Source organism: Sinohyriopsis cumingii, chromosome 11 (assembly GCF_028554795.1).
Source record: "Sinohyriopsis cumingii isolate HCF-2022 chromosome 11, ASM2855479v2, whole genome shotgun sequence".
In the NCBI taxonomy this organism is placed as follows: Eukaryota; Metazoa; Mollusca; class Bivalvia; order Unionida; family Unionidae; genus Sinohyriopsis; species Sinohyriopsis cumingii.
Window position 1 is genome coordinate 95874153 of NC_142971.1, and position 27245 is coordinate 95901397.

A 27245-nucleotide genomic window follows, 5' to 3' on the forward strand; every position below is an offset into this window, starting at 1 on the left:
ATTCGCCAGTGAAATTTCGTAGGTAAGAAGATTTCAATAACTATCTTCTTAACCGTATATAGGTGTCACATATCACGTGTCCCTAGGCTGTGTTGCTGATGAAATTAGGAGAACGGGTTATCGTTCAAATGGGTAATCCAGCCATCATTCCCTAGAAGGTACCCAGGGTGGAGGTAGGATGCTCAGCATTCCCTCCTCCTATTACTTATTCTCCTAACGTTAATGTGATCGGGGAACGTATTTGAAGGAGAAAGCAAATTTTTAGTAAATTGTGTTTCTCCGAGAATACTTACCCGATCACATTACTTAAAAACCCTCCCAACCACCCCGCTATGTGAGCATCCTCGTATAATATATGTCGCTCAGCTTAAAAAAATTAGTGACACTGGGCGGTGGCAAAGGAAGGTAAGGGGCAAGAGTTATTGCCCTTTGGTCTATATTAGATAGACCAAAAAGATGAATTTTCATCTTTTAGTAGGGCTGGATTCGAGAGGTAGCAGGCTTATATCCCTAACGTTAATGTGATCGGGTAAGTATTCTCGGAGAAAGACAATTTACTAAAAATTTGCTTTCCCGGTAGTTTTAGCTTCAGCATGCATGTTTAGTGACTTGCCTTTTACAATCAACCAGAACTTTCTTCAGTTCAGATTGGATGGTTTGGTGATCTTCGTCACTCATCCAAGCACAATAGACAAGAACCAGTCACCATACGTGGCACTTAGAGAGTCATCATATGTTCCACTCATCTGTAGATAAGTAGAGAGCAGACCCACTTAAATCAACACAGCCAGTGAAATTTGACAGAAAAGTTCAATACTTTTTTTAGCTTGATAGAGCTGTCACAATTCATGCGAGTATGTGCTGAATTGCTTTATTTAGGAGAGCTCATTATTGTTCACATAGAGAATCAACTCTTTCTTCATTAAATATATACCCAAGGTATAGATAGAATGCTCAGTATTCCCTCTTTCTTTTGCCTATTTTCCTAGCATTAATGTGATCAGGGAATGTATTTGAAGGGGAAAGGAAATTTTCAAGTAAATTATGTTTGTGAATAATTAGCTGATGACATTAAACCCTCTCAACCACCCCATATTGCATGCAAAGACCTGCCATCCATTACAATTTTGCCCTAAGTCTTACAAAAATTACCCTTAAAATCCTGACTTACACAACAAAAGCAAATTCTACAGAAAAATTATTGTTGCCAAACGATCAGGTTAATTAGTTCATCCTTGTTTGGTTTAGATCTGTTGTTTATATTAGAATTAGTGGAATTAGTCAGGGAACCAAACTAACTTGACAGCAATACCCCAGATGCTTTAAACTGCACATATTTTTTCATGCGAAGCATCTGAATGATCAAACTGTTTTTTTTTTAAATGGTGTCCAGCAAGTGATGCATGTTGAAGACAAAAGGGAAAATAAGTGTCTTAAAAAGTGTTAATAATCAGCACAGAAGAATAAAAAGGATTATTCAGATTCTTGCAAATAAAACAGGAGGGGAGACAGTTATTTTTATTGGACATCACATGCCAATTTGAATATGTCTTGTGGCGGAAGATATGATTGCCACTGTCATTTCAAATGGAAAAAGGATTCAAGAATTAAGTTGAGAGATAGCAACAATCCATTGAGCTGCATTGGGTTTGAACTTAAGCTTGTGCAACTACTAGTAGTAAATAAGGTCTGCATGTACTTTACAAACTTATTAAGTCAAGTATAATGTTTGCTGTGTTTTTTTTTTCTGGCCAGATAGTATGGAAATATAGTACCTGTTTGACTGAAAACTTTATCTTTTTAATTGCATGATGATGGCAAAACCATTGATGTATGGACACATTTTTAGTTTACATTTATGCAAATCATTTTGTGTTGACAGAAATGTGCAGTGTCTAAAGTGCAAGCTAAAGGTGGAATTATGAAAGAAGACCCTAATGCAGTAAGAAAAAAGACCTCTGCAGAATCTAAAAAGAAGATCAACAAAAGACTGCTTTCTGAGAACACAGGTAATGCAAATACAGAAAAATGGTATGTAGATGGTATATGATGTGTTTGTGTGAATGTTTTTCTCGTGTATGCTTGCAAAGATTGTCCTACAGTCATTATCCTCTAGTCGTCACATTTTTTAACATGATTAAACAATATTATAGATATGATACACCTGGCAAAATCGAGATCAGTTGCCTAGGAAGAGGGGAGCTTAACATTATGGTAGGACAAAAATGAGGATTCTCATAGCTTTTTATTACTACAAGGTTTTTTATATTAATTTTGGAATGCATTTATGTTAATGAAATTAAGCATGCAAAGAGGATTACCAAAGTTCAGAGAATCCTAAATTTTTGGAGACATTTCATTCACAGTAAATGAGCAGAATATTAAACTTTTGGATTGAAACCTTGAATTTTATTTTGTGCTTAATCAAGTTTAGAAAATACGGGTCCTCGATTGGATGCTATAATTGAGAATAGAACCAGGATGTGCTTCTGTGATAAATACCATATTGCAAACTGCACAAACACTGATCTGTCACATATTGTGCTGGCAGATCTGGTTCTATGCAGTTTGCTAGGTTTAATAAGTAAAATAAACAACATAGACCCTGATCTATTGGCACGTTATGCAATGGCAGTTCAGGGTTTCTGTTGTTTGCAGTTGGACTCAATTACAAGTGAGGAATACATATGGCATGTCAAGCTACTGATTGCTTATGCGATGTCTTTCTATTTTAAATCTAGTTTCAGGTTCCTCGGGAGGTGAACACACAGAAGGTCCACCAGTGAAGAAATCAAAGCTCTTGGGTAATATTGATCTGAACTCCGAGGAAGTCCAGAAACTATTGAAAGCAAGATCAAAACACACTGGAGCCTTGGCAGAGGTATTGCCTAATCATATCATGTCCCATAAAACAAGATCTTCAGGGTGGAATTTTGAAATATTCGAGAGAAGTAAAAATGTTCTTGCATGGTTCCAAGAGTTTCATTAACTGCATACAGATCCCAGTTTTGATATGCCCACTTTATGATTTTATTCATCTGTACATCCATCCATCTGTTCACTATTTTGAATCTGCACAATAACTACCATTACCAAACATTGTAACTAGCTTGCATTTGGACAGAGGAAGAAACCTATTAATTTCAGACTCCAGAGGTCAAGGTCATGGAAACTGAAGGAATGAAAACTTGCAACACAAAAAATTGACTTGTATACCAGATACTGGGACCAGACTTTATAAATGGTTTCTTTTAGATTTATGTGTCAAAAAATCAAAGGTAGAGGTCTCAGTAATTATAGGAAGGAAATAGTTTCAGCACAATATCTGGAGTTCTTTATCACCTCTGATCAAATATTGCTGATGAATTGCATTTGAGACTAAGATTTCTAGTAATTTGGAGGTCGAACAGTTGAAGGTCAGGGTTCACAGGGACTGAAAGGAAAACTGATGTACACAAAAGTACTTTAGTCTATATCACATGCCGTAACTAAACTTTAGATGGTTTGCATTTGAAGCAGCAAAGACATCTATTGATTTCAAGGTTAAAATATCAATGGTGGAGGTCATATATATTGGCTTTAAGAAGAAAAATAGTTTCCAAAAATATAATTGAGGCTTTAGAACTATGACCAAACTTTGGAGGTGGGTTGCATTTGATATAAGAAAGGCACCAATCAATTTTGGGGTTGGTTGGTCAAGGTCAACATTACACAAAACTGACAGAATAAAAATGGTTTCAACAAAATAAGAAGCCCAATGTCTTTTACATTGGCCAGTTTTGTGGATGGTTTGTATTTGAAACAAGGCAGACAACCGTCAGTAAGGCAGAGTGCATTATTTGGTATTGCTAGGCAATATAATTTAGCAAGTTACCTAGTACCTGAGTTCAACAGATACCCGAGTGTCCAACCAAACAAAGACAGTTTTATGTATAAGTATAATAATATTTACCATATGGCAGGTGCTGTTGCTATCATTAAAATTCAGTTTGGGATGGTGAAATAACCAATAAGATCCGTAAATACTCACATCCTATATATAATTAATATTTTATGACCAAGTTTGAACTAATTTCATAAAATTTCTTGTTTGAAATTTCATTCTTAAACTGTTCCTGAACTGTCATATAGTAATTTTCCAGCCAAGGACAGAATTGGTTTATCCAATATGAAATATAATAAGAACACTTACTCCATACTCAGAGTAACACATGCAATTTATATCTTCTAATCACAATGAGGCTGTCATTTATGGCTTTTTAAACATGTTGAAGAAGTTACTATGGTTAGCCAAATTATGAAAAAATAAAAGTCAACTTGTGAATTTTTTTAAATACAGAATTTTGATTTAGCAGAACGTGTGATGTTAATGTTAACTTGATATTGATCAGTCATGAAATGGTGACATTATTATTAAGAGGTATGGGAAATTATTGAACTTTTTTAAAAATATGGGTAATTTTGCTAAAAAGATGTTTGTAGTGCATTATACTTGTTCTTTAATGTATTTTTCCTGACCATAGTTAAATTCCACTTAAAATAGACCCTTTTCAAGCACACCTAAAGATCCGTATGGTTGTCAGCATAACTAGGACTTACAAAATATGTGGACATAGTACAAAATGATGTGCCCATGTTTTTCCTACTAATTTAAGAATCATTTTGTCCATTTGTCACACAATCTCGTGAACACTAGTTTCACAGTTGTTGATACAATGTCATGGAAATTTGTAAACAGAAGGTGGTCATACATACAAATCACTTTCCTCCTGCAATTTATACCAGTCACTGCTCTTTTTCTGCTTGTTGCTAAAGGCTGTATGTGACAGATCTTGAGGACACGATAGTTTTTGATAGATCACACTGAAACTTGGTAACTGTTATGGTCATCATCCAATAATGCACATATTGACAAACACTGTACTCAATTTTGTAAGAGGCATTGCCCTTTTTGTCTCACAACTTTCACAGTATTGATTTTAAATTTTGAAGGTACTAACTGCCATTTTTGACAATAAAAACAAGCAATAAATTCAGGATTTATTTGCAAATTTTGGTTGCAATTTTCTTCTTAATGAACAGTTAGGGGCCAATTGTTTTAGTATTTTCAAAATTATAAGGACTCCACACCTGACCTCATCATATAACTGAGTTAGCGGGTTATTGGAGTACAAGTTAATGAGAAAGAGGTGTTTGACAAATTTGTGAATTCTTCTACTCTTGCACTTTTCAGCTGATTGCTATTAAATTTAGTAGTTATTATGGTCATGGTTGGACGTTATGCTTGATTTTACTTGCACACTTTTTTAGAAGAGTGGTTTAAGATGCCTGTCTTTAAAGTTCACTGACATGTCACCTTTGTCCTTGTGGGTTTTGGTCTCAGGTTGGTGAATGTGGGCATGGGAAAAAGCTTACTAGTAGTTTATGTTGGGTCAGGTGGTCTTCTCCATCAAATTTTCTGGCAACTGTACAGCCAGTTGTGTGCTGAAAAATGACATTAAACCCACACAGCCAATTCTTTTTATCTCCATGATGGGGTAGGATGCAGGAGAGGCAAGAATTTATTCACATGAACAAAATAATGACCATTCTTCTTTTGAAGGTGGGAGGGCACATGTCTTATTTTTAAATGATTGTTAATTCAGGCTGAAGCAGAGCACGAAGAGCTTTACTTTATGGAACTGGAGAAAAAAGAACGCATGGAGGACAAGATGGCAGCTATCTACGAGTTACCTTGCAAACTTTTTACATGTGTACAGGTGAGCAGACATGATTTTTCTCCGTTTTAAAGCGGAATTCTGCTTTACTTCTGACTTGAATTAGATTTTTCTTGATATAGTCTGTTTTATATATCGTCTCCGATCCAGTTTTTAAAAAATGGCCTGTACAGTCCCGTTCTGCAACAACCCTTGTAAATTTTTTGTTCCTTTTATTAGTTAGTACACAACTCTTGTAAAGAGTATTCTGATTGGTCAAAGGTTTAAATTCATCCAATGAATCTTCGTGTAGTGAAAACTGATGTCAGTGGAAAGAAGAAGCATGCTTGCAAAACATGTCGTCCCAAGTTGAGAGAGACCATAACACAAAAAGTTTAGATAAAGGTTAAAACTATGGAAATGGGAATGGCTGGAGCGAAAAGTTGATCAGTTTATAAGAAAACTGAACGCTAGAGGAATGGCATTTTATGACCTCTGCAATAAAGATCTGAATTACGATAATTGCGGTTGGAAGAGTTTGGAACAGCACCTACAAAAGAAGCTGCATACAGAAAAATTAAAGCTCAGAAGGCATCTGGAAAAAGTACAATTAATTACTATAAGAAGAAAGATTTCTTGCAAGAGAGAACAGATGTAGCCCTCTGTCAGTATTGTGCACTGCATGTCGCCAATACAAGCACCAGCTTGAAAGGATAAAGGCTCTCATGGAGAAGGAAAACAACGATTGCACATTGAGCAAAAAAAGTCAGTGGTGACAAAATGGAATGCTAAAGAAATCTTTGCCAAAGCCTCAAAAAGAGCTTGACTGGCATATGAACAGGTCATGTCCAGTGGAGAAAAAGACAAGTGAATATATGTGATTATTTGTATATAGTTGACGTACTTGGGTGTTTATTTTATAGATTTATTATGAAAAGAGAGAAGAATAATATATTTGCAAATTTTTTGAAATTATTGTGACTTAATTTCGATGTGAACATTGATATGCACATGAAATAACTTCAGCTTCAATAGTATTGGAGAACAAATTCATGTGACTATAAATATTGTGAAATTATTGAAGTAAAGTTGAACATTTTTGGTAAGTTTATTAGTTTTTTAAACAATTGTTTTGATTTATTTTATGATGACAAGTTGTACCAGGAGCAGTTTTTTAAAATGTGTTTTTGGCTGGGGGCCTTTGGCCACCTGGACCCCTGGATTGGCGGTGCTGCCCCTCGATATCCCATTGGGGGAGTACTAACACCCCACCCCCCTTAAATTGTTTTCAGCTTTTTTTTGGGGAAGACCAAAATCATGTCTGGGTGAGGAAAATTGAAACTTTGCTGAACGTTTTCTAAACATGTCTGCAGCATTTTCCTTTGGGTCTCGTCAATGTATGTGATGTGGTTAGGATTTTTAACGTAGCTTTAACAATTTTTCAGTCATATTGCTAAGATGTCTGCAGTGTGGCAGTTTATAGTGATGTCAAGCACTGGGGCATCATGCCACAGACATATAGCATGATGTCCCACCCAGTCACATTATCCTGACACCAGGCCGACCAGTCCTAACACTAACCTCTTAATGCTGAGCGCGAAGCGAGGAAGCTGTTAGTACCATTTTTGTAAGTCTTTGGTATAACTTGGCCAGGGTTCAAACCCACGACCTCCCGTTTCCGAGGCGGACACTCTAACCACTAGGCCTCCGGAGTGGGTCTCGTCAAAACCATATTCACATACAAGTTGGATCCAACTACAGAGTTCACAGACCCAACACTGCTGTCGCATAATGTAGTAATAGATCCGAGTCCATGCAGTTTCTTAGTAATCATTAAAACAAAGCAACATAGACCCTGATCTTCAGTGCATGTTTGAAAAATCTACTTTGGGATTTTATTGGCACAAATTTTGGGTTAAACTCTTTTCATTACAAGACAAGATTTTAATCTGTGTTAGCAAATGTTTACTTTCTATAAGATGCATGCATACATATACATATATATATATATATATTGCTATAGAGTTCTTTAGAATCATAGATTTGAAAAGAAATAAAACTAATTTATGTTCATTATGTTGTTCCCACTTGGCAACATAATGCAGGTCAGCAAAATAATGTTAGAATTTTTATTCTGTACATTGAAATGACTCTACATGCCAATTTATAGTAATATAATCAAACTTGTATCATGTGATACATTTTGTGGTTTTGTACACAATCATCTTTTCTGACTTAGATATCTTGGAGAGTCTTGAAAGAGAAACATCTGTAGATTTAGAAAATGCATGTTTTACAATCTAAAATGTTCTTTTATTCCATTCAGTAATGGTCATATATGAACCTTGAAAAAATTTATTTCGTCTTGGAAATGACCTGGAAATTTATCTTTAGAAAAGCTTGGGAACCATGGTTTCACTTCTTGCTGCTAATTATACTCCTTGCTACTAATTATACTCTTTGCTGCTAATTACACTCCTTGCTGATAATTACACTCCTTGCTGCTAATTACAATTCTTGCTGATAATTACAATTCTTGCTACTAATTACACTCCTTGCTGCTAATTATACTCCTTGCTGATAATTACAATTCTTGCTACTAATTACACTCCTTGCTGCTAATTATACTCCTTGCTCATTGTTTCCCTTTACGCACATTTGTGCATCAGGGATGCACACTGGTTGTTGTTGTTGTTGTTGCTGTGGGGTTTAACGCCATTTTTCAGCACACGATAGGCTATACATGGCGGCCAGTAGTAATGGTGGAGGAAGAACCCGGGAAAACCCCGGAAAGAACCACCGACCCACGAGAAGCTACTGGCAAGCTTTCTCACATACCCACATTGGCTGAATCCTAGACTCGAACCGCCGCAGACAGAGGTGAGATGGTAGTGATCCGTAACGAAGAGCGCTTTAGACCACTCGGGGATGCACACTGGAGAAAATTAATGTACACTTTGTTACCATGCGTTTGTTTTACTCAAAAAATTTGCATAATGTGATCAGGATTTATTTAATATCCAATGCTTAGGATGAGGGATGACATCATGTATACTTCAAGCATAGGCAGTGTTAAGATGGAGTAGCTTCCCTTAATCTTGAGAGCTCTCACACAATATCCATGGAGCTCAGCAAAATGTCATCCAGATGTTTAACCTTGAAAGTAATCTCCAGATTAAGCCTTTACTTCATGTAAGTACCTTTGGATGCCTCTACTCCATTCTCATGGAAGCACCTTTGAATGCCTCTACCTGATTAACATGGAAGCGGCTTTCAATGCCAGCTGTAAACATGAACCATTTTGAGTGGGTTTTTGTAGCGCTATCTTCGGGGAAAACTCCTATTAGATACTAGATTCATTGGTGTGAATGACCATTACATCAGATCACGTGGTCGCTGTTTGAGATCTGGTTGAAATTTTCTATTTAAAATGACTGGGTCACATTCTCTATGAAAGCTTCAATAACTTAAGTAAAGGCTCTGATATTGATGTAGGCAATGATTAGTTTTTATAAATTATCAAATTCAGATGGTTTAGTGATGTAGACGAAGACAAGAACTTGTAAATTTTGAGTTTGAGAAATGGCAGCTATGGTTGGTCATGCGGCTTCACTGTCTTAACAGTGAACAAGTTCTCTCTAGATTTTAAAGCACATAAAAAATTATTCAGTGAAAAATAATTATACAGCTGTAACAATCAAATTTTGTTATTAAATCTTTCTATACATAATATACATGTATCAAAATGTAAAATGGTTAAAATTGATGTTAAAAGTAACATATACTACTGCTTAACAGTTAACACGCCGGCCTTAGTGTATGGAGTCAGATAACAGGTGTTCTATTTATAGCACACTGCACTGGGTAACTTTGCTACATGTATATGGAAGGGTTAAAAAGTCATACACTCTATGAGGTAAAGGGTTAAAACAGCGTGCACTTAGAATCACTAGCCAAGAAAGTGAAAGGAGCAGAACACAAAAGAGTAACTGTGGATCTAACTTGAATGAAAAATGGAGAAAATAGTTACCTTGACTGGAATATGGCACATCCATTGGGATTACCGGTGTGACCTTCTGATCACCTGATTGTGAAGACTGCAAAGTGAATAAGCCATTCATGACAGGGTTTAAGTATTTTTAAAAATCTGCCCTTGTTTGCCACAAGATAATCTAGAGAACACATTATCACCCAAGGCTGTCTTTTACAGCAAGGAAATCAGTAAGCTTGCAGAGAACACATTAACACCCTTAGCATTCTTTTACAACAAGGAAATGAGTAAACTTGCAGAGAACAGATTAACACCCAAGGCATTCTTTTGCAGCAAGGAAATCAGTAAGCTTGCAGAGAACACATTAACACCAAAGGCATTCTTTTACAGCAAGGAAATCAGTAGGCTTGCAGAGAACACATTAACACCCAAGGCATTCTTTTACAGCAAGGAAATCAGTAAACTTGCAGAGAACACATTCTCACCCAAGGCTGTCTTTTACAGCAAGGAAATCAGTAAGCTTGCAGAGAACACATTAACACCCTTAGCATTCTTTTACAGCAAGGAAATCAGTAAACTTGCAGAGAACACATTAACACCCAAGGCATTCATTTACAGCAAAGAAATCAGTAAGCTTGCAGAGAACACATTAACACCCTTAGCATTCTTTTACAGCAAGGAAATCAGTAAGCTTGCAGAGAACACATTAACACCCAAGGCATTCATTTACAGCAAGGAAATCAGTAAGCTTGCAGAGAACACATTAACACCCAAGGCATTCATTTACAGCAAAGAAATCAGTAAGCTTGCAGAGAACACATTAACACCCTTAGCATTCTTTTACAGCAAGGAAATCAGTAAGCTTGCAGAGAACACATTAACACCCAAGGCTGTCTTTTACAGCAAGGAAATCAGTAAACTTGCAGAGAACACATTAACACCAAAGGCATTCTTTTACAGCAAGGAAATCAGTAAGCTTGCAGAGAACACATTAACACCCAAGGCTGTCTTTTACAGCAAGGAAATCAGTAAGCTTGCAGAGAACACATTAACACCCAAGGCTGTCTTTTACAGCAAGGAAATCAGTAAGCTTGCAGAGAACACATTAACACCAAAGGCATTCTTTTACAGCAAGGAAATCAGTAAACTTGCAGAGAACACATTAACACCCAAGGCATTTTTTTACAGCAAGGAAATCAGTAAGCTTGCAGAGAACACATTAACACCCAAGGCTGTCTTTTACAGCAAGGAAATCAGTAAGCTTGCAGTGAACACATTAACACCCAAGGCAATCTTTTACAGCAAGGAAATCAGTAAACTTGCAGAGACAAATGCTTTATTTGGATTACAGAGTCAGGGGTCATTGCAGATTTTGTTGGTCTTTAACTTTGCTGCAGTAAAAGAAAGATTTAAAAGTTCAAGTGTAACTTACTAAAAAGAAGATGAATCATTAGCCTCTTTGATTTTTGGATAAATGTGTTCTAAGATGAAGTACAATGAAACCAATGATAGTACACATTTTATGACAGACAGTAAATTAACTGCCATTTGGTTAAAAAGATTTATTTGGGTTTTTGTGTTGGCTTATATGTTATGTGTTGGTCTATAATATTGCTACAAAATGGTTATAAGGAGACTGTTAAAAGTATGACTTTAAACTAAAAGGAAAATGAACTACCATATTTACTGTATTTGTTGGGACACCATAAATTAATTTTAAAAGTAATTGTTTTGTGCACTGTGTGCTTCTGAGATCGGCTTGCTTTGTAATAAAAATAACCTTTTGTCTTTGATGTCCTGTCGGTAAGTTCAAAGAAGGAGTTAACTGCTTGCTGCCAGTTGTGTTTAGTCACCACCAGGGCTTCTATGTTCTTGGCATATGTGGTTACAATTAATACAAAGGAGCATTGATGTCTGGTGAAAAGGTTGTCACTTGCACTCAAGTTAATGTGTTTTCAAATGCCGATTTTTATTTGCGACATACTATCATACAGTAGACCTGGATATAATTCAATCTTGATTATTTTCCACCCAATACCGTGTTTTGCATGTATGGCATCTTCAGGATATCGGTTGACTAGTTCCCTCTTGTCTGTGATTTTGTTGGCTCCAGTTTTCAGTCGGATAACATGTTCAAACCTTTGAGCACAAGCACACACAATTGTTTCTCAATGTTCATGTCAATGAACAACGTGGTGTGGTATCGGACATAATTGATACACGCTACAGTATGGAAGCCTTCGCCAATTTCACGGATTTTGTGGAAATATTTTATTCTTTAATGCTGATGTTGAAAAAAGGAATAAATGATAACAACACAAGGTTAGTTTCTTTGTTTTTATTATCAATTAAACTTTTTATTTATGTTTTATTGCAATGTGCAGTTGGGGGGGGGGGGCAAGCACAAATGCAATACAAATTTATTTTGTTTCTTAAGTCTTGGGACATATGACCAAAGTGAAAAAATGTTTCACCATAAGTTCTGGGACAGGTAAAGAAATTATTTTACCGTGTCCCAACATATGCGGTAAATACGGTAATAAAATTATTCTTTGAATGAACAATGCATTTGTTAATTGTGCATGTTGGTTTATTTGTACTTTTAAAGAGAGAGAGAGAGAGAGTATGTGTTGTACAAGTTGCACTATTCTTTTTCAAGCTGAAAAAGTACAGGTCAGATGAAAATTTGTTAGTACATTTTTGACCCCCATATTTTTTAAATGACCCCCAGTTCTGACACCAAAGATTTTGTGTAACCTCAATTTTACAACCCTGGGGTGATACACTGCCTTGCTACTAATTACACATCTTGCTACTAATCACACTGCCTTGCTACTAATTACACTCCTTGCTACTAATTACACTCCTGGCTACTAATCACACTGCCTTGCTACTAATTACACTCCTTGCTATTATTCACACTGCCTTGCTACTAATTACACTCCTGGCTACTAATCACACTGCCTTGCTACTAATTACACTCCTTGCTATTATTCACACTGCCTTGCTACTAATTACACTCCTGGCTACTAATCACACTGCCTTGCTACTAATTACACTCCTTGCTATTATTCACACTGCCTTGCTACTAATTACACTCCTTACTACTAATTACATTCCTTAAACACAAGCAACATCCAGTAGACCATAGTTTATCAGGTGCATATGTACCTGAAGAATCAGTTTGGAAAACAAGATTCTTTTGAAACCAGTAAAGTTTTGTTTAAAGACATACCTTCATAAAAGCAAAAGTAACTGTCTCTGCCTTGTTGATATTTGTTTTACAGTGTAAATACACTGCTATGTCTGTTGGTGAGAAGTGTAAGACTGAGAACCACAACATCAAGATGTCAAAGGGAGTGAAGCGGTTCTTCAAGTGTAAAGGTTGCAAGAAACGTACAGTCTCTATTGATAGATATCCAGCAATAGCTTGCAAGTAAGTTAAATTTGTTTCCCTGTGTCGTATGAGAGCTGAATCCAGAATTCAGAGAAAACTTGCAAACAATTTTTATATACAGTATGAAAGGTCATGGTTCTTTAAATTTATTCATGCAAAAGATCTGCTAAGATAAAAGCTCAATACAGATCAATCAAATCAGCTTATACTCACCTTTTACATATTCCTATTTTGAATACATTGGACATTTAGCCTGATACCTTTTACATATTCCTATTTTGAATACATTGGACATATAGCTTGACACCTTTTACATATTCCTATTTTGAATACATTGGACATATAGCTTGACACCTTTTACATATTCCTATTTTGAATACATTGGACATATAGCTTGACACATTTTACATATTCCTATTTTGAATACATTGGGCACTTAAGCCCGATACCTTTTACATATTCCTATTTTGAATACATTGGACACTTAAGCCTGATACCTTTTACATATTCCTATTTTGAATACATTAGACATTTAGCCTGATACCTTTGACATATTCCTATTTTGAATACATTCAACATATAGCTTGACACATTTTACATATTCCTATTTTGAATGCAGTGGGCACTTAAGCCTGATACATTTTACATATTCTTATTTTGAATACATTGGACATTTAGCCTGATACCTTTGACATATTCCTATTTTGAGTACATTCTACATTTAGCCTGATACCCTTGACATATTTCTATTTTGAATAAATTGGCCATGTAGCCTGATGCCTTTTACATATTCCTATTTTGAATACACTGGACATTTAGCATGATACCTTTTACATATTCTTATTTTGAAGACATTCGACATTTAGCCTGATGCCTTTGACATATTCCTATTTTGAATACTTGGACATTTAGCCTGATACCTTTGACATATTCCTATTTTGAATGCATTGGACATTTTAGCCTGATGCCTTTTACATATTCCTATTTTGAATATATTGGACATTTAGCTTGATACCTTTGACATATTCCTATTTTGAATGCATTGGCCATGTAGCCTGATACCATTTGACATATTCCTATTTTGAATACTTGGACAATTAGCCTGATACCTTTGACATATTCCTATTTTGAATACATTGGACATTTAGCCTGATACCCTTGACATATTCCTATTTTGAATACATTGGACATTTAGCCTGATGCCTTTTACATATTCTTATTTTGAAGACATTGGACATTTAGCCTGATACCTTTGACATATTCCTATTTTGAATACTTGGACAATTAGCCTGATACCTTTGACATATTTCTATTTTGAATACATGGGACATTTAGCCTGATACCTTTGACATATTCTTATTTTGAATACATTGGCCATGTAGCCTGATACCTTTGACATATTCCTATTTTGAATACATTGGACATTTAGCTTGATGCCTTTGACATATTCCTATTTTGAATACATTGGACATTTAGCCTGATACCTTTGACATATTCCTATTTTGAATACATTGGACATTTAGCCTGATACCTTTGACATATTTCTATTTTGAATACTTGGGACATTTAACCTGATACCTTTGACGTATTCCTATTTTGAATACATTGGACAATTAGCCTGATACCTTTGACATATTTCTATTTTGAATACTTGGGACATTTAACCTGATACCTTTGACATATTCCTATTTTGAATACTTGGACAATTAGCCTGATACCTTTGACATATTTCTATTTTGAATACTTGGGACATTTAACCTGATACCTTTGACGTATTCCTATTTTGAATACATTGGACATTTAGCCTGATGCCTTTTACATATTCCTATTTTGAATACATTGGACATTTAGCTTCATGCCTTTGACATATTCCTATTTTGAATACATTGACCATGTAGCCTGATACCTTTGACATATTCCTATTTTGAATGCATTGGCCATGTAGCCTGATACCATTTGACATATTCCTATTTTGAATACTTGGACAATTAGCCTGATACCTTTGACATATTCCTATTTTGAATACATTGGACATTTAGCCTGATACCTTTTACATAATCCTATTTTGAATACTTGGACAATTAGCCTGATACCTTTTACATATTCCTATTGTGAATACATTGGACATTTAGCATGATACCTTTTACATATTCCTATTTTGGATACATTGGACATTTAGCCTGATACCTTTGACATATTCCTATTTTGAATACATTGGCCATGTAGCCTGATACCTTTTACATAATCCTATTTTGAATACTTGGACAATTAGCCTGATACCTTTTACATATTCCTATTGTGAATACATTGGACATTTAGCATGATACCTTTTACATATTCCTATTTTGGATACATTGGACATTTAGCCTGATACCTTTGACATATTCCTATTTTGAATACATTGGCCATGTAGCCTGATACCTTTTACATATTCCTATTTTGAATACTTGGAGAATTAGCCTGATACCTTTTACATATTCCTATTGTGAATACATTGGACATTTAGCCTGATACTTTTTACATATTCCTATTTTGAATACATTGGCCATGTAGCCTGATGCCTTTTACAAATTCCTATTTTGAAAACATTGGACATTTAGCATGATACCTTTTACATATTCCTATTGTGAATACATTGGACATGTAGCCTGATTCCTTTTACATATTCCTATTTTGAATACTTGGACAATTAGCCTGATACCTTTGACATATTTCTATTTTGAATACTTGGGACATTTAACCTGATACCTTTGACGTATTCCTATTTTGAATACATTGGACATTTAGCCTGATGCCTTTTACATATTCCTATTTTGAATACATTGGACATTTAGCTTCATGCCTTTGACATATTCCTATTTTGAATACATTGACCATGTAGCCTGATACCTTTGACATATTCCTATTTTGAATGCATTGGCCATGTAGCCTGATACCATTTGACATATTCCTATTTTGAATACTTGGACAATTAGCCTGATACCTTTGACATATTCCTATTTTGAATACATTGGACATTTAACCTGATACCTTTGACATATTCCTATTTTGAATACATTGGACATTTAGCCCGATACCTTTGACATATTCCTATTTTGAATACATTGGCCATGTAGCCTGATACCTTTTACATAATCCTATTTTGAATACTTGGACAATTAGCCTGATACCTTTTACATATTCCTATTTTGGATACATTGGACATTTAGCCTGATACCTTTGACATATTCCTATTTTGAATACATTGGACATTTAGCCTGATACCTTTGACATATTCCTATTTTGAATACATTGGCCATGTAGCCTGATACCTTTTACATATTCCTATTTTGAATACTTGGAGAATTAGCTTGATACCTTTTACATATTCCTATTGTGAATACATTGGACATTTAGCCTGATACTTTTTACATATTCCTATTTTGAATACATTGGACATGTAGCCTGATGCCTTTTACAAATTCCTATTTTGAAAACATTGGACATTTAGCATGATACCTTTTACATATTCCTATTGTGAATACATTGGACATGTAGCCTGATTCCTTTTACATATTCCTATTTTGAATACATTGGACATTTAGCCTGATACCTTTGACATATTCCTATTTTGAGTACATTCTACATTTAGCCTGATACCCTTGACATATTTCTATTTTGAATAAATTGGCCATGTAGCCTGATGCCTTTTACATATTCCTATTTTGAATACACTGGACATTTAGCATGATACCTTTTACATATTCTTATTTTGAAGACATTCGACATTTAGCCTGATGCCTTTGACATATTCCTATTTTGAATACTTGGACATTTAGCCTGATATCTTTGACATATTCCTATTTTGAATACATTATACATGTAGCCTGATACCCTTGACATATTCCTATTTTGAATACTTGGACAATTAGTCTGATACCTTTGACATATTTCTACTTTGAATACATGGGACATTTAGCCTGATACCTTTGACATATTCCTATTTTGAATACATTGGACATTTAGCCCGATACCTTTGACATATTCCTATTTTGAATACATTGGCCATGTAGCCTGATACCTTTTACATATTCCTATTTTGAATACTTGGACAATTAGCCTGATACCTTTGACATATTCCTATTGTGAATACATTGGACATTTAGCATGATACCTTTTACATATTCCTATTTTGGATACATTGGACATTTAGCCTGATACCTTTGACATATTCCTATTTTGAATACATTGGCCATGTAGCCTGATACCTTTTACATATTCCTATTGTGAATACATTGGACATTTAGCCTGATACCTTTTACATATTCCTATTTTGAATACATTGGCCATGTAGCCTGATGCCTTTTACATATTCCTATTTTGAATACATTGGACATTTAGCATGATACCTTTTACATATTCCTATTGTGAATACATTGGACATGTAGCCTGATTCCATTTACATATTCCTATTTTGAATACATTGGACATTTAGCCTGATACCTTTTACATATTCCTATTTTGAATACTTGGACAATTAGCCTAATACCTTTGACATATTTCTATTTTGAATACATGGGACATTTAGCCTGATACCTTTGACATATTCCTATTTTGAATACAGTGGGCACTTAGCCTGATACCTTTGACATATTCCTATTTTGAATACATTGGACATTTAGCCTGCTGCCTTTTACATATTCCTATTTTGAATACATTGGACATTTAGCCTGATACCTTTTACATATTCCTATTTTGAATACATTGGACATTTAGCCTAATACCTTTGACATATTCCTATTTTAATTACATTGGACATTTAGCCTGATACCTTTGACATATTCCTATTTTGAATACATTGGGCACTTAGCCTGATACTTTTGACATATTCCTATCTTGAATACATTGGACATTTAACCTGATGCCTTTTACATATTCCTATTTTGAATACATTGGACATTTAGCCTGATACCTTTTACATATTCCTATTTTGAATACATTGGACATTTAGCCTAATACCTTTGACATATTCCTATTTTAATTACATTGGACATTTAGCCTGATACCTTTGACATATTCCTATTTTGAATACATTGGACACTTAGCCAGATACTTTTGACATATTCCTATTTTGAATACATTGGACATTTAGCCTGATGCCTTTTACATATTCCTATTTTGAATACATTGGACATTTAGCTTGATACCTTTTACATATTCCTATTTTAAATACATGGGACATTTAGCCTAATACCTTTGACATATTCCTATTTTAATTACATTGGACATTTAGCCTGATACCTTTGACATATTCCTATTTTGAATACATTGGGCACTTAGCCTGATACCTTTTACATATTACTATTTTGAATGCATTGGCCATGTAGCCTGATACCTTTGACATATTCCTATTTTGAATACATATTAGTCATTTAGCCTGATACCTTTGACATATTCCTATTTTGAATACATTGGCCATGTAGCCTGATTCCTTTGCCATATTCCTATTTTGAATACATTGGACATTTAGCCTGATACCTTTGCCATATTCCTATTTTGAATACATTGGACATTTAGCCTGATACCTTTGACATATTTCTATTTTGAATGCATTGGACACGTAGCCTGATACCTTTGACGTTGCTATTTTGAATACATTGGACATTAAGCCTTTGCCATATTCCTATTTTGAACACTTGGACAATTAGCCTGATACCTTTGACATATTTCTATTTTGAATACATTGGACATTTAGCCTGATACCTTTTACATATTCCTATTTTGAATACATTGGACATTTAGCCTGATACCTTTGACATATTCCTATTTTGAATACATTGGGCACTTAGCCTGATACCTTTGACATATTCCTATTTTGAATACATTGGACATTTAGCCTGATGCCTTTTACATGTTCCTGTTTTGAATACATTGGACATTTAGCCTGATACCTTTTACATATTCCTATTTTGAATACATTGGACATTTAGCCTGATACCTTTGACATATTCCTATTTTAATTACATTGGACATTTAGCCTGATACCTTTGACATATTCCTATTTTGAATACATTGGGCACTTAGCCTGATACCTTTGCCATATTCCTATTTTGAATACATTGGACATTTAGCCTGATGCCTTTTACATGTTCCTGTTTTGAATACATTGGACATTTAGCCTGATACCTTTTACATATTCCTATTTTGAATACATTGGACATTTTGCCTGATACCTTTGACATATTCCTATTTTAATTACATTGGACATTTAGCCTGATACCTTTGACATATTCCTATTTTGAATACATTGGGCACTTAGCCTGATACCTTTTACATATTCCTATTTTGAATACATTAGTCATTTAGCCTGATACCTTTGACATATTCCTATTTTGAATACATATTAGTCATTTAGCCTGATACCTTTGACGTATTCCTATTTTGAATACATATTAGTCATTTAGCCTGATACCTTTGACATATTCCTATTTTGAATACATATTATTCATTTAGCCTGATACCTTTGACGTATTCCTATTTTGAATACATATTAGTCATTTAGCCTGATACCTTTGACATATTCCTATTTTGAATACGTTGGGCACTTAGCCTGATACCTTTTACATATTCCTATTTTTAATACATTGGGCACTTAGCCCGATACCTTTGACGTATTCCTATTTTGAATACGTTGGCCATGTAGCCTGATACCTTTGACATATTCCTATTTTGAATACATTAGACATTTAGCCTGATACCTTTGACATATTCCTATTTTAATTACATTGGACATTTAGCTTGATACCTTTGACATATTCCTATTTTGAATACATTGGGCACTTAGCCTGATACCTTTTACATATTCCTATTTTGAATACATTAGTCATTTAGCCTGATACCTTTGACATATTCCTATTTTGAATACATATTAGTCATTTAGCCTGATACTTTTGACATATTCCTATTTTGAATACGTTGGGCATTTAGCCTGATACCTTTTACATATTCCTATTTTGAATACATTGGGCACTTAGCCCGATACCTTTGACGTATTCCTATTTTGAATACATTGGCCATGTAGCCTGATACCTTTGACATATTCCTATTTTGAATACATTAGACATTTAGCCAGATACCTTTTAGATCATGACCATGACCAAATTATTCAAATGTTGGTTTTTTCCACTTTGTATGCCAGTATCTAATTGTAATTTAATTTTAAAGGTGCCATTTAGTAGGTAGCATTTATAAAGATGTAAATTCAATAAACCTATGTAATAATAATGTGTCACTCTACCAACGTATATACATGTGGTTGAAGCAGTTATTACAAGTATGTTACATTTAACTCTTGTCTTTATAGACATTGTGGAGGAACAAGTTTTGAAAAGACTTCAATGTTAAAGGTAGGTAACAGGTTATCTTCTTTGCTTTATAAAATAGGGGCTTTTTGTCATTATATCCAAAAACTTGCATCTGAAGCCTTTTTATATAACAGCCACAAGGCAAAGTGTAGTATGTTAGGATGTTGTCTGTCCATCTATCTGTTATCAATGTTTAAATGCACAATAAATCAAGATTTTCAGAGTTAACAAGCTTTGTTGATATTTTACACTTTGGGTAAGGAAAAAAACTGTCAGTTTTGGGGTAGAAGAAAGGTCAAAGGTAAATGTAACTCCAGTGGTACATCATCACCAGTTACCAAACTTTGTAGATTACATGTGTTTGGGGTAAGAAAAAAGCATATCGACCATGGGTCAAGAGTTAAAGGACAAGGTCACTGTCTGAAAGAAGAAAAATAGTTTATATGATGTCATTAGTTTTACAAGACAGACCTGGATGAGACTTTGTGTATAGCTTGTACCTGGAGTAAGGAAGAAGTCAGTTAACTGTGAGATCAAAGGTCAGGGTCATGTTGCTAAAAGAAGTAGACCTGCCAGCAGGTATCAGGGTACTTGCCCATTAATAATATCCCAGGTAATGCAATGAGCCATTGGGTACCTGTTTATTGCATACACGTTTTCTGCTATTGCACGTTGTCAGCAGTTCTTTAATTTACACTCTGAGGACCGCTCTAGTGGCTTAGTCGTTAGAGCGTCCGTCTCAGATTCGGGAGGTTGTGGGTTCTAACCCTGGCTGAATCATACCAAAGACTTATAAAAATGGTACTAGCAGCTGCCTAGCTTGGTGCTTAGCAATAAGAGGTTAAAGTTAGGATTGGTCAGCCTGTTGTCAGGAAAATGTGACTGGGTGGGACATGATGCTATATGTCTGCAGCACAATGCTACAGTGCTAATCATCACTATAAAGTGCCACACTGCAGACATAGTAGTGATATGACTGGAAAATTGTTAAAGCTATGTTAAAAATCCAAATCACACACACACACAATTTACACTTTGACCAGTAAAAAAATACTTTTGTATGTCATTTGTCCCAGTGTCAGCCTAGAAGAAAGCAATTTAGGTCAGTACACATTTAAAACAATTTCCCTAGAAAGAAGTACCTTCACCAAAGGTAGTGGATCACTTGCACATTAAACAAGAAAAAAGTTCTGTTGATTTTGAGGTCAAGGTCACAGATTGGAAGAACAAAAATGGTTTTTAGTTCTAGACCATTTACATTGACCAAAGTAATCCAGCACTTAGAGTATGGAAGGAGCCTGTTGATTTTGAAGATCAATTGCAAACGTCATTGCGGCTCAGTTTAAATGGGTTTTGCAGGGGTCATGCAAGTTTAACAAGAAAAATATTTAATTATATGTAATATTCCTGAATAGAGGACTAGTAAAAAAAATGGGTCAGTGTGTAATGTACTGTTTACAGTCGTCTTAATTTGTCTTTGTTTTTTTTAATATTTGTTGAATCTAATATTCTAAGCAGATAAAAAATATTCATGACAGAATTTATCATAATTATTTTGAAGCTTTTGGAAAAAAAACACTAAAATTGTGAATAAAATGCAAATCTATAAGAAAGCTAATGAGATTGGCAATCACACTTACGTATTATTATAGTTCTATAAGACGAATAATGAGATCGGCAAGCATACTTATGCACTGTTTTATTATAGTTCTGCAAGAAAGTTGTCTCAGATTAAGGTTTACAGATTGATGTCCAATTTCAGTTAATCAATGTCAGCAGTACAGATCAAAATGACTCTCATGAACATATATGTAATAAAAGCCAAGATACATGAACATTTAGCTCATTTCACACACACACACACATATATATACATATATATTGTAATACATGCATACATACATACATACATACATACATACACATGTTTTTGATTACAGGAGAAGTCAGGACCCAAATTGGATTCAGAAGAGCTCTTATTGCGTGGAAATGAAGAGAAATTCCTTGGAAGCTTCAGCAGTAAACCTCCTCTCTAGTGTGGATACTTTCATTTTCAACAACACATCCATGTTTTTCCTTCATATTCACTTGTGAATGACACATACCCATCAGATTGTGATAGAGTCAGATATTGTGCTGACAAATCAGGGTATGTGCTGTACATTCAAGTGAACTTTTTTAACCAAATATCTGCTATCTCATAATGTACCAGCAGATCTGGCACTATGCTCTTCAGTTTTATGCCAGTTATAAACCTGGTAAAAGTAAAAGTTGTAAATGTATAGCAAACAGACATCGGACAATTAACAGTAAATCTGTTATCTACATTAGTTATTAAGTGTATACCGCCGTCCAGCAGGAAAGTAGTAGGAAGCCTCGTAACAGTTTTTGCTACCTCATTGAACTTTTAATTCCATTATCCAAATACTTGTACCTGTAAGACATTTACTCAACAAAAATGATGCAATCCAGTGATCATGCACACAAGTTGTAAATTTGCTGTAAATAAAGGTACCTACTTAGTCAAGTTGACTGTAGAAACTGTACATACTAATCAATACTCTACAAGCCCTGAGTTGAAAAGCCATACACTTGTTCCATATGTATTTCACTGCAGGTACTACTTTCTTCCAAGGCATGCATGCAGATATATAAAGAATGTATTAAAATTTGTACACTGTATACACTTGCCTACAAGTCAAGTCAAATTACACACAACATAGATCCTAAACTGACATAGCATAATATGCCTGCAGATGGTTCTACTAACAAACTGCAGACTCAGTTCTGCCAGCGAATTATGCAGTGGCTGATCTGGATCTGTATCGTTTGGACTTGCCTTAGCAAGTATGTATAGTATTTGAAAATTTGTACAAGCATCCTTTAATACTGATAAGTCTTGTTGTTATAACAAAGATTTTATAAACGGTTATTACTTGGCTATGACATCTGGTTTCTTTTATGTCTTTTTTTAATTTTTTTATTTCATTATCATTGTAAAGTATGCTTCATGGTTTATCTGTATATCTAAGGTCTGGAACAAATTTGTTCTTAATAAGGTGGTAAAGTTTTTTATATTCATAATTATGTTCATTTTATTGACTTATCATCATAATCTTTGTAACTTTATTATTTCAGTATAAAGTTAATTTCAAGAAATTCATATCCGTCAGTAAAGTATTCAAAATTACATTTGAAAGTCACTGGTATTGTACATACATGCCTATAACTTTGGGTCCTTCTGAAAGCAACACAGACCCTGATCTGCTATCTCACTGTGATGGCAAGTCTGGGTCTGTGTAGTTTGCTATTGGAGTTGTGTTGTACAAGCAAGTATATATGATAGTTTGGCATTCTAATTATGTTATTTGTACCCATAAATGTGTTTTGATTGACTTTAGCTTGTTACAGCCATTTCTTCCATGCAACAGTTTAGTGTGTTCTTGTAATATGTGAAATTTGTATCTAGAATCAGACAGATTTTTATAATTAGTGTCAAGTTCACGTTGGTGGCAAGTGCAATATAGTAGCTACCTTTTCCAACAGCAGCAACATCAACAGTTTGTTAAAGTTTTGGTTGAAGTTTTTCATTAGGTCACTTACCCAATTTACCTTGGGATGAAGGTCAAAGTCAGAGAAAAGGTTTTGGTTGAAGTTTTTCATTTGCAAGTATGTTTTAAACCCTTTGATGAGTTTTCTTCACACTTGGAATGAATCATTAGGAAGATAGACAATTCATTCAGCAACATGCATGTCTGCTGCTTTGACCCTGGGGTCAGGGTCATGGTCATAGAAAATCTGGGAAGGTTTTGGTTTCAAGTTTTTTGTATTTGTTCCTAAACCCATTGATAGATTTTTCTTCATATTTGAAATAAATCATTTTCAGGCCAAGACAGTTCATTTAGTAACATGTCATTCAGGTCAAAGTCACAGAAAATCTGTGATATGGTTTTAGGCTGATGTTATATCATTTGTTTATATTTCCTAAAACCTTTCATGCATTTTATTCATACTAGGTTGAATCATTATAAAGTTTCTTGGCCCTTTGATCGCTGGGTCATGTTCGTAAGAAATTTGCATTATGACTTTGGTTCATGTTTTTTCATCATTTATATTTACTAAACCTCATATTTTGTTCATATATTGGATGAATCATTATGATAATTAAGAAAAAGACTTCATTATGCAACATGCTTGTTCAATGTTTTTATCTTGTGGTTAAGTTCAAATTTTACACCAATGCTTTATCTGTAGTTCCACATGCATGCCCTGGCCTTCTGATTTTTAATCGGGCATCTCAGCATTGGGTTTTGTAACTGCTTACAGATTTTTTTTAGTCATTTAAGGAAAAAACAGTCAGGGAAATTTCTAAATCTTGACATGCAACTGATTCACTGTGAATGTAATTTATGACCCTTTTTTACATCAATTATGTTTGTTTAATTATGTTGTGATCATTTTTCAATCATTTTAAGTGTGTGTGTGTGAGAATTGTAAATTTTTGTAAATATTTAAAAACATATTGTGACAGAAATCTCACATCAGACATGATCATCCATACAGATTTCTTTTAAGAAATTATTTCCAACTTAACAGGCTTTATATTTTAGTTTGATGTCTTTTAGTTAAGCTGTCCTCTTCTATTGTAAATGAATCTTGTAAAGTAAAGGATTTAAAAAAATAAATATTGGCTTTCTCTTGCTCTCCATTTCATTGCGGCATAAACACTGAAATTATGTTCAACAAAACAAAAACATTTATCCTCATCAACATTAAGTATTTATTATAGTAAATGACATTTATTTCATTTGTAGATTATCTGGGCTTTTTGTTTATGTGGATCAACATTTTCTCTTTTTATGCACATTCAACAGCTCTATCAATCACAACCTTGCACCATATTTTTGGCTTAGAGAATTTCATCCCATAGAGCCTATGGGATTGCATTTACAATCCCTGTTCATAATATCAACTCACTTTCCATATTTAGCTCATCTGGTCTTTTAACCTTGGAAGGTTGGGCAAGATAAAGGGACATAACTCTAATCCTGAGAGGAAATTAGTCATTAGTTCCCTTGAAATAGTTGAACTTCTGTGTATCATTTCCCACAAATGAGAATCATTGTAATAGGAACTCAACAAAGATAATTGCTGAAATATACTATCAAAATATTGAAAGAGTTTTTTTAAATCAATTCCCTGTTAAGAGATAAAGAAAAAAAGATGTGAAACATTAATATTTCAGATTACATTTGCAGAGATATTTGCTGATGATCTAGAAGAAGGAACATGATTGGCCAGTCATCCCTTTGATTATGTTTGATGTATTTTTACCCGAATCATTCAAGGCATCTATATTCTCATTACATTCATTCCAATTAAGGAGATTTTAAAGGCATTCATTCAGAAAGATGTGGAATTTATAAAATAAAATAAACTGAAAATCATACGGTTAAAAAAACTGATTTTAGGGGATTTATACAGAATATATGGATGGCTGGGAGGCTTATAACTATCTCTAGCTGTTAATAGTAGATCTATGAATTATCGAACAACCATTTATTGTATACACTCACTTTATGACTTTTGCGTAAACATTGTTAGAGAAATGAACATAAAAGTCGGCCCAAGTGAGGCAAGAAAAAAGTATGGATTACATCTAAACACTTTGTAATATAGTGGTGTACTTCTGTAAAAGTTCATGCATTAAAACAGGATCTTATTTATGTAATGCACCATGTCAAAATATAAAACCTGAAGTAATCTGCAAAGATGGAACTTTTCACCAGTGTAAAGTAGAAATTGGGACCATAAATCTGCAAAACTGATGTAGAGCAAGGACAATCCAACATATGAGTTGAGATCAAGCTGCAAACAAAGTAAAAATGCAATCAAATGAAATAAACTTAGCTTTAGTGGAAACCAAAAAGGGATACAAAGATAGTTGGAAGGAGAATGCATAAACAATGAATTTGATATTCCATACTTCTATTTTATTTCCCCCCAAAAGAGCAATTACAATAATTTCGTACTAAATTCCTAACCTGTTGAAAACCTGAACCCGACTCCAGTATAAGAAACAACAAAAATGTTTTCCTTCTTTTCAAAAGGTCACTGTTACCTATATTTAAAACATTAATTTTGAATCCAACTATGAGTCATACATATTGGACTACTATTTTTAGATCAGTCAGAAACAAGATCATCCATCTGTCTTCCTTTGAAATAATTAGGCTTTTGATGTTGTGACAACTATTAAGTAAACTAGTGAGTAACCAACCCCATTGATAAGTTTTTCATATTTTGTGTATTTACAGATATTAAAATAACAATGTCTTACAGTCAAGGTTTGACTTTGATTTTCAAACACAAATGAGAAAACCACACGAATTAAGGCAAATAAAAATTTATTTGTGAAGCCATTTTAAAAGAGTTATAATGCAAATATATAAACAGCTGGAAAAGTCAGCATGAAAAGAAAACATTAATGAAATCTAACTTTTATGCGAAAAGTAAACATTAATCAAATCTGACTTTGTTACCAGAATCTTTAATTTTCAAAGAATATTTATTCAGAATTTACTTTTATAGACTGATCTATTATACAGTCACCTTTAGGACAAAAGGTTCAGTCTCCATGATGACCCCATACATAGGTCATCTGTGGCACTTGTTCTCTCACATCACGAGGAAAGACGGCAATCTAAAATCATGATTTACTGTCAACTAGCAACTTCCACAATAACTGAATCTGTCTTGTTAGATGCTTCTTCCATACAAGTGACGTGAAGAGATCCTTCCCTGCAAGAAAGCAATAT

General features: G+C 34.3%; 2 protein-coding genes across 2 annotated transcripts in view; one reads left to right on the plus strand and one right to left on the minus strand.

The window, feature by feature from the left end:
• Nucleotides 1-25117, plus strand: part of LOC149789053 (protein MCM10 homolog) — a 94062-nt gene extending 68945 nt beyond the window's left edge. Inside the window, exons 18-23 of the mRNA XM_089975240.1 lie at nt 1883-2009; nt 2742-2881; nt 5646-5759; nt 12975-13123; nt 20427-20469; nt 22368-25117. Coding sequence (XP_089831366.1) covers nt 1883-2009; nt 2742-2881; nt 5646-5759; nt 12975-13123; nt 20427-20469; nt 22368-22463 — 669 coding nt within the window. The 3' untranslated portion in view covers nt 22464-25117. The remainder of the gene's footprint in view (nt 1-1882; nt 2010-2741; nt 2882-5645; nt 5760-12974; nt 13124-20426; nt 20470-22367) is intronic.
• A 1700-nt stretch (nt 25118-26817) lies between these two features.
• LOC149789056 (heat shock 70 kDa protein 14-like) overlaps nt 26818-27245 on the minus strand; it is a 61282-nt gene continuing 60854 nt past the window's right edge. The window contains exon 14 of the mRNA XM_089975241.1: nt 26818-27228. Coding sequence (XP_089831367.1) covers nt 27150-27228 — 79 coding nt within the window. The 3' untranslated portion in view covers nt 26818-27149. The remainder of the gene's footprint in view (nt 27229-27245) is intronic.